This window comes from Neophocaena asiaeorientalis, unplaced genomic scaffold (genome assembly GCF_003031525.2).
Source record: "Neophocaena asiaeorientalis asiaeorientalis breed wild unplaced genomic scaffold, Neophocaena_asiaeorientalis_V1.1 scaffold603, whole genome shotgun sequence".
In the NCBI taxonomy this organism is placed as follows: Eukaryota; Metazoa; Chordata; class Mammalia; order Artiodactyla; family Phocoenidae; genus Neophocaena; species Neophocaena asiaeorientalis.
This window is the reverse complement of record NW_020175662.1, coordinates 701,888-711,577: the sequence shown is the minus strand read 5'-3', so window position 1 is coordinate 711,577 and position 9,690 is coordinate 701,888. Positions and strand designations below refer to the sequence as shown.

The window sequence follows — 9,690 nt, the reverse complement described above, 5'->3', positions numbered from 1 at the left end:
AATAGATAATTGAGGTGTGGCGAGCCACATGGTCCCTGTCAGTGTCTGCCATTGTAGCACAAAAGCAGCCATATGTAATGTGTGACTGTATGAGCATGGCTGGGGTTCAATAAAACTTTATCTACAAATATAGGAATTTGAATTTCATATAATTTTCTGGCACCAGGAAGTATTATCCTTTTGATTTTTTCCCAACTATTTGAAAATATAAAAACCATTCTTAGCTCTGAGCCCTATAAAAACAGGAGGGGGCAGCATTACAGAAAAACCCGAACGAAATTTTTAGCCAAGCCAATACTTTCCATACTTGCGATACTTCATAATAAATATTAACTGGAACTTGTTCCAGTTGTCTAGAATAAGAACGGTTTAATTAAGAGTCGTATATACGGACTGCCTATCAAATGAACTTAAATTTTAATTAAATGATTGTACCATTTGGATGAAATAAAAATGAATGGCACATGCTGAATTGGCCTATTATTTATATTTTATTTGGGTTGGTTTTCACTCAAAGCGACTATTACTCTTTTCTGAACATGATACTTTAAGTTGAAAATGGAAGTAAAAATTAAGATCCATGCTGAGACTGAATATACAAACCAACAATGGCCACACCATACATGACAATAGACCCATGCAATGACCATGTATGTAATGAGCCCAGAACAGTCATAACTTGATCAATGACCACGAACTTCCCTCTATTATGACCCTTCTTCTAACTTGGGACCAACCAGAGAAAAGCCAAGTATGCTTACTAATCAATCACATAGGCTGTCCTCCTTCTAGTCAGCCTGTTACCAGCCTCCCCAGGCAAACAACCTCCAATCGGGACACACCTGAAACCTTCCCTTTTTTCCCCACACTAAACCTCTCTCACTCCCGCACCTGCCTCTGAATCTCTGGCAAAAACAAGCGATGGTGGCTCTGACTCCCTTGTTCTACCAAGCTTTATGCCTCAGCTTGTTCTCGTTTGGGTGCCTTGCAATTTTTTCCATGCTGCAATCCTCCACATTCCATAGGTTATCAATAAGACAGTACTCAAAATAAATGAAAAAGGGAATATGGTATTAGTTATTCCATGGGTTTAGCTTTTCAATATAGTCTATTTTTTTGCTCCAATGCAAAGATTCCATCAGGTTTCAGACAAAAATGGAAGATTTGCTCGTGTGAAAACAGTGCAATTGACACCTAGAGATGACTTGGCTCTTAAAATTCTGCTTGCTCTACAGTTGCTAGGGATGGCCTGACCTAGCAAAGAAAATGCAGAGTTAAGCAAGATTCACCAGGGACCCTTATGCACTAAGACATAATAGGTATCACCAACCTGGAGCAGGACCACCAAGACAGCTTTTAGGTTGATAAGAAGGTTCACCCACAAAATTCCTTATTGGTTGCTAAAACATTATTTCTTTTGTCAAGCAATACCCTCAGAATATTGGTTTTTACCAAATATTGAGATGGTTTTAGTTGTACCACTTTCTCTCATTTTACTTTTATTTCATCTTATTTGTAAATTTTCTACAACCCACCTTTAATATTGCTTTTCTAATGATGATGCTTTTAAACCTTAATAACCTCGAACAGATCTGTACACTTGCCAGATGACATTATTTTCATTTCACCACTCCATCTCTCCCCTACGCTCTATTCTCCTTCCTTCTCACCAGCCCCTTCTACCTCCACCATCCCACCTTCCCAAGGGATTCCGGCCCTGGGACCTCTGGGCTGTACTGTGTGAGGATTCACCTTCACTTCTAACTGCAGCCCTGATCTGGAAGGAGTTCTGTAGCCCTTGTGTCTAACATGACACTAGACTAGGGATTGAGGATGATATTCCTCTGGAGAGCCCGGGTTGCTTGCTCATGAGTCAATCGTGTTGCATAGGATGTGTTATCATCTCAGAAGCCCCAGAAGGCATCACTAGAAAACAGCAACTATTGCTGTCTTTAATGCTGTTGCTGTTTTTAATGCTAAACTCAGCTCGGGAAGAAAAGGGAAAATGATGTTCAATATCTTCTGTTTAAGAAGACAAGGAAGTATGTAAAAGAGTTTAAAAAGATTTGGGGAGGAAAATGTTTTAAAAAATCAGAAAGAAGTTGAGATTCAGTTATTTAGGAGATTCAATCAGATGGAAGGGAGACTTGCCCAACACTGCTGCATTACCATATTCAACCCCACAAATGAGAATCAACATGCATTGAACATATGTGACATTATTGAGAATGGATTACTGGGGATAACTAAATTATTGATAGGTATTCTTTTTTTGCTATTTTAGATGTCACCAGCTACAGTAGAATAGCAGAAAGGTCTTTGTTACCCAAAGCTCTTGAGGTGTTACTTACTGAGAAGGTCCGTCTGCGATTCCTGTTCCATAAGAAAACGCATCTCTTCAATGTCCTCTTGAAGCCAAATACTGATTTGCTCAATTTTTTCTTGTCTTCCATACAGCTTCTCTATCAGATTTTTTATTTCTTGCAAGGTCTCATTACCACTCTCTACCAATTCCTTTAAAAAGTAGCATTTGGGGGTATGTGAATATAAATTGCAACAAAATAAATAAAAACATATTTTGTATAAGTGAGTCATGCACAAGACAAAAATACATAGGTAAAATTGGTACTAGTCATGTAAAATAAGTGTCTGTAGACAGCAAATTCACAAGGTTCTGTAAAGGATCTCAGAAAAGTGGATTAGCAAACGAGAAGATTTAACAGAGTACTCACTGAACTCCAAATTTTAACTGGGTAGGGTAGTGGTGGTGGTATAAAAAAGCCAGCCCATCTTAAGAGCAGCACAGAATTGCAGAGGAGATTCAGCATGGCTTAAAGCTTAAGAGAAAGAACTTTGGAATCAGGCTGGATCTAGCTTTAAATCCCCATAAGTTCATCAACTGTTTGGTCTTCGGCAAGTCACTTAAACTCTCTGAGCCTCTGTAGCTTCATCTAAAAAAGGCACTACTAACACTTCCCTTAGCCACTGTTTTAAGGGTTAAACAAGGATCACATGTAAACTTCCAATACGTAGAAAGTAGCAGAACCAGGATTTAAACTACAGCCTACCTCCCTCTAAAGGGGGGAGGGTTGGAGATGGTGAATGGCTGGTAAAACATGGAGGAGAGATGGAGCTCAGAATTGACAACTTTGTCCTAAAATGATCTGTGTTCAGTTTGTACTTGAAAAAAAAAATTGTAATTCCCCCATTCCCACTTTAACTGAAGTGGTAGAGTGGGAAGACAGCTTCCCAAAGGATAAAGATTTCATAGTGATGTTTGGTACTCTTAAAAACAAGACAACAGGCCCAAAATGGAGTCACTTACACTAAACCCCATGTCACCAAACTGCGAGACTTAATTACAGTTTCAGCTCTCTCAGAAACGGAATCTTAAACCAGTCAATCAGGAATCTACCTGATCAGTACTAGTCAGGTAATTTGCCTAGTAGACCCCTGCCATCCCTGACAGGAAAGTGACCTTGCAACAGCCAACCTGCCTTTTTTGCCTGGAATAACTTCCTTGTTCCTGATCCCTTCTGACTATAAAAGTCTTTCATTTGTACAGCTCCTCAGGGCTCCTTCCTGTCTGCTAGCTTAAATGATGCCTGATTCATGAAGTGTTGAATAAAGCCAGTAAGATCTGTAAAATTTACTCAGTTGAAATTTGTTTTTTAACAGCACAAAGGATACATTTCAGGATATGATGATCACACCAGCTCTGTCACTCCCCGCAAATCCTGACCTCTTTCCTTACACACACACTTATTAGGTAGGTGAATATCTTAGAAATATGATACTTATGGAGGCAACACAAAAAAGCTCACCTTAAGTGTAGTCCAAAATCCAGTCCACAAATCCGAATATTGTGCTAAATTAAAGATTTTTAAAATGCAAAAGTTAGTGAAATAATTTGAACATTTTTATTCAAGTAACGCTATTTGTTTTTCAAAAATTATTTTTATCTAAAAATTCCTACTTCCAAAATGTCAGAACAACACTTGCCCTCCCACTTAAAACAAGGAGAAAATGGGACTAAATGTATAACACAAGTATATTTGTTTCAATCTCCAGTTTTCAGATACTGGAGAGTGCGCAGTACAGAACTGTGACACCTGAAAGAAGGCGGAGAAATGTGAGCGCTATGACCACTGGGCTCTCTGCTGGGGGTGTGAGCAGAGCAAGGCAGTCTCACACAGATACAGAAATCTGCTCAAAGATTAGCAAATCAAATCCAGCAATATACGAAAACAATAATAGGTTTTGAACAAGTGGTAACGTTTTATCCCTGGAGTGGAAGATTGGTTTGACATTCCAAAATCAATCAATGCAATTTCCCATACTAACGGCGTAAAGGAGAAATACCACCTGAGCATCTCGGTAGCTGCTTGAGTCACTGAGGTCATTCACACAGGCACTGCATGTCTATGTGACTGACCCCCTCCAATAAACACCCTGGACATCCAAGCCCCTGTGAGCTCCCCTGCCTAGCACCATTTTGCATGTGTCACACGTCATTGCTGGGGGAATTAAGTGCATCTTTGCAACTCCACTGGGAGAGGATGCCTGCAAGCTTGCACCTGGTTTCCTCCAAGCCCTTTTGCCCTTTGCTGATTTTACTCAGTACCCTTCACTGTAATAGAAAATAACTATAAAATATAACAACTTCTGAGTCCTGTGAATTCTTCCAGCTAATCACCAAGAATGGTGACTGTCTTGAGGACCTCTAAAACAATATGAAGAGCTGCAAAATCTTGCTGAGAAAAATTAAAGAAGTTCTAAATAAATGGAGATATATACTGTGTTCTTGGATTGTAAATCTTCATTTTGTTAAGATGTCAATTCTCCCCAAATTGATTTACAGGTTCAACACAAACCCAATTAAGATCCCAGCAGGGGTATGTGTGTGTGGTGTGTATAGATTAATAAGCTGATTCTAAAACTTATATGGAAATCAAAAGATCTAAAATAGCCAAAATAATTCTAACAGAGAAGCACAAATGTGGAGAACTTGCATTACATGATTCCCAGACTGAATATGAAGCTACAGTAACCAGGACAGTGTGACACTGGTGTACAGTTAGATATTTAGAATAAAGGAACAGACTCATAAAACTGGTTTTTTTAAAAACATCGTTTGAGTAATACAGTGCTAAAAGGAGAGTTTTTTTCAAAAATTGTGCTGGCACAATTGAATACGCATAAGAGAAAACCATGACATTTCAACCCTTACCTCATACCATATGAAAAAGTTAACTTGAAATGAATCAGGGATCTAGACATAAAAGCTAAACTAAAAACTCAGAGATAACGTAGGGAAAAATCTTTGAGAACTTGGCTTAGGCAAAAATGTATTAGACATGAGCACATGTGATTCATTATTCTATGTGCTACTTTTCAGTAAGTTTTAAATTTTTCTTAATAAAAAGTTGAAAAAAAAATGTATTCGACAGGACACAGAAAATACTAACCCTAAAAGACAAACTAGATAAAGCAGTCTTTGTTCAAAAGAAAATTTTTAACTTCTTTTCTGAGACACCATTAAGAAAATGAAAAGTCAAGCCTCAGACTGAAAAAGGACTCATTTCCAGACTATATAACGATTTTAACTCAATAAGAAACATAAAGAACACAAAGCAATATGCAAAAGATGTGGACAGACACGTGGCAGGTTGTATTTTCCAGGGATGGCTCCACAGTACATTTCATCTCAAATGCTCTTCCCCCAACATTATGCTGACACTCTTCCCATTAGTAGTGATGTCTCTGTCCCCTCCCCTTTTGCCTGGTGACTGCCTCAACCATTAGGACATTGTGGAAGTGGTACTCTGACTCCCAAGGTCAAGTCACAGCAACGCCATGAACTTCCACTTTGTTTTCTTGGGATGCTAACTTTTGGAACACAGCAGGCCAAGCAGCTACATGCATGGAGTGGCCACATGGAGGTGTTCTGGTTAACAGTCTCCCCTGAATTCATCTGAGAGCCAGCATCGACACCGGAAGTGTGAGTGAGTGGATCTTCAGATGATTCCAGTCCCCAGCTGCTGAATTACCCCCCCAGCCATCAAGTTGCCCCAACCGATGTCATGTAGAACAGACAGGAGTTGCCTCCACTAAGTTCTAACCAAATTGACAATCTGTGAGCAAAGTAATTTGTAACGTCATGCTGTAATAGATAATTTGTTCACGACACTTCACAAAAAATGATGTCTAAGTGGCCAAAAAGCATATGAAAAGGTACTTAACAACCTTAGTCAACAGGAAAACTTAATTAAGAGGAAATATCATGGGGCTTCCCTGGTGGCACAGTGGTTGAGGGTCCGCCTGCCGATACAGAGGACCAAGTTCGTGTCCCGGTCCGGGAAGATCCCACGTGCCGCAGAGCGGCTGGGCCCGTGAGCCATGGCCGCTGAGCCTGCGCGTCCGGAGCCTGTGCTCCGCAACGGGAGAGGCCACAGCAGTGAGAGGCCCACGTACCGCCAAAAAAAAAAAAAGAGGAAATATCATTACATGCCTAGTAAATGGCTAAAATGTTAACAATTTTAAGTGTTTTGACAATTTTAATTGTTGGTGAGGATGTGGAGTATCCCATTGATAGTGGGATGATAAATTTGTACAACTACTTTGGCAAACTGGCCATTTCTTATAAAGTTAAACCTGTTACACTAACGGTGTAACCCAGCGATTCCCTCCTTTGTATTTACCCAAGAGAAATGAAAACAAATACCCTCAAAAACACTTATAAACAAATAGCAACCCCAAACTGGAAGCAATCCAAATGTCCTTCATCTAGCGAATGGATAAACAAAACATGGTATATCCATTTAATGGAACACTACTATACAGCTGTAAAAAAGAGCCAATGATGATATATGCAACAACATGGATGGATCTTAAAAAACAGTTTGCTGAGCGAAAGGAGCCAGGTACAAAAGAGTGCATGCTCTATCATTCCATTTATATCTAATCCTTAGGGACAGAAGGCACCTCAATGGTTTCTAGGGATTGGAGGTAGGGTGGGAAATCAACCACAAAGGGACACGGGGGACGTTTTTCAATGATGAAAATGTTCTATATCTTTCTTGTGGTACTAGTCATTCTAGTGGTATGTACATTTGTCAAAACACATTGAACTTAAGATGGGTGCATTTTATTATATGCAAACCAGTAAAACTGATTTAAACAAAACTTTATTTTTTATATGTAAAGGTCATTCATGACACATTACTTACTCTGAAGAGCTGTCAGCTGAGACGACAGGTCACTTGAGGTGCACATGAGGTCTTCTGCTCCCTTTCTGTGTTGCTCTGTGCTGTTCTTTATGTATGCAATATACTGGAAATTAAAGGCATGTGTTTGCTTTAAGCCGTTCAGTTAATTATCCATGCAGTCACTTAGCAAACATTTATTGATTCCTCCTCTGTGCGACCTACCGTTCTAGGTACAAGGGTAACAGTGGCGAACATAGCCCTTGTTAAGCTTACATTCTGGTGAGGGAGGTAAAGGACATTACTTCCTGGTAAGCATTTCAACAGCCAAGTAAACATGGTATTCTGAATTTGCCACAAAAACGAATTAAAAGGTATTCTGCCTAAACACACTGTCTTCACAGGAAAAAAAAAATGAGTTTTTTTTTTTGCAAAATGTGTGTTCAGTACATGTTACCAGGCAGCACTGACGCCTCACTGGAGGCGTTCATAAGACCTCACAGAGATCAAGTCAGGAGAGCCTATGGAATTGCTCACTCCAGTTGGATGTTTCATTGCATTGGGTGGCAGTGGTAGCAGTGGTTTGAGTGTTAAAGTCATGGCTTTCTGTTCTGACCACCCAATGCTCAGGACCTCTATAGTCTCTGGGAACTCTGAAAGTATGGGCTTTGGGATATAATGTTGGCACTGGCCCAGTTTCAAGAGAGAAATAGTCAAATACTAGAAACTACTGATAAAAATCTTAGAAATAGTGTCTGGTACCGTTGGAGAAGTAGACATGGAACTGTTCCAGAGGACTGTGTTTATAAGCATGTTTCAGAGGGTCTCTCATGCAGCCTTGATCTTGTGGCAGTCTTTGCATGGCTTGCTGGAAGGTTTTGTAGTAAACCAAAGTGCAAGTCACCTTAAGCCAAGTCCAAGTCATCATTCTCGCTCTCTTTGAACACAGATCACTATTCGTAGACTTGCCTAGTTCAGCAGGCCTCTCGTAACTCTCCAACTTTCCTCTCTCAGTCCCCCTTTTTGGTCTCCTCTTCTGTTGACTCTTTAAAAGCTGTCTTTCTCCAGAACTCTGTTCACACCTCACTGTTCTCATTCACTATCCCTGAGGAATTTCACCATCTCCCAGGTGTAAAGCCTACCTGTATGCTAATGACACCCTGTCAGACTTTTTCCTGGAGCTCCTCCCGCGGTGTGATTAGGTGCTCTTGCTCTGGGTGACTCTGTATATGCACCCTGTGTAGACTGTCACACTTAACAACCAAATTGTAATTCCATTTGTATACCCATCTCCCCAGTTAGACTGCGAGCTTTCTAAGGGCTTGGGACCGTGTCTTACTCATATTTGTATTCACTGTGCCTTCCCTAGAGTTTGGGACTCACTGATGCTTAAAATGTTTGTTGAATGAAGGGATGCGATCATTAAAACAAAGAGTGGTAAGTGAATAAGATAAACGAATAGGGTCATCCAGGGGCTAGTAGGTGGACCTTGAATCCACAAACAGAACTTTTAGAATCGGTCTTTAACATAGTCAGCCATCCATTTGCTCACCCATTGCCAAAACAGCAATGCAAATTCCAGTTAGATTAATAAATAATCTACATCATCTTGATAGAAGACAGCCTGGTGGAATATTTCACAGGTGGATGAAATTTCTTACAAGGTTGTTTCAAGGGCTAGAATGAAGATGTGTCAGATGTGTGCAGGTTCTTGCTCATGGTACCTGGGCTCTGCAGAGCACATCTACCTTTTCAAAGTACATTAGTACCTCTTACGCCATTTTAATTCTACCAAAAAACACATGAGATTAGTGGGGAAATTGTTGCCATTTAATCAATGGAAAAAAAAATTGCTCAAAGAGGTAAAGAGATTATCCCCTTAGCGTCTTACCGCTGTAGGACTGTTTTTATTTTTCCGGTTATTAAAAATTCAAAAAAAACCCGAAGAGACTCAGTTCCTAATCTATAAAAGGGATATAATGTAATATCCACATATATTATCCAGGTTATTGTGAGCATCAAATGGGACTGGATTCCTTTTACATGTGAGGCATTGTGCAAAACTCTTGAAATACATTGATACAGATCCTGACCTTTGAGGTCAATAAGGTTTACCAGAAAAAAATATTTTTTTAATTGCATTTCTTTTGCACTTTCAGTTTACAAAGAAGTCACCTTCACACTATGAATTTAGGAGTTATTCCCATTTTAAGGGGAGAAAAATGAAGCTCACAAGTTAAGTGATCTGCCCAAAGTCACACAGGGTTACCAGTGAGTGACAGATTCAAATAAGTAACTTATTCAAATAAGTAACTCAAGTATAAATAAGTAAAATTTAATCATTTGAGATTGAGACCTTAATTTTAGGGGTTGGATGAACCCCAATTTGTTGGATGAACAAATTCCGTTGCTTTACAAAAAGCTGCAATCAATATGAAACAGACGACCTAACTTTTTAAATGGGCACAAGACCTGGACAGGTACT

At 39.6% G+C, this 9,690-nt stretch overlaps 1 protein-coding gene across 1 annotated transcript in view; it reads right to left on the bottom strand.

The window, feature by feature from the left end:
- Positions 1-282: 282 nt before the first annotated feature.
- CCDC175 (coiled-coil domain containing 175) overlaps positions 283-9,690 on the bottom strand; it is a 65,781-nt gene continuing 56,373 nt past the window's right edge. Inside the window, exons 17-20 of the mRNA XM_024731499.1 lie at positions 7,230-7,332; positions 3,825-3,868; positions 2,352-2,514; positions 283-353 (exon numbers count right to left, since the gene is read on the bottom strand). Of these exons, the coding sequence (XP_024587267.1) occupies positions 283-353; positions 2,352-2,514; positions 3,825-3,868; positions 7,230-7,332 (381 nt within the window). The remainder of the gene's footprint in view (positions 354-2,351; positions 2,515-3,824; positions 3,869-7,229; positions 7,333-9,690) is intronic.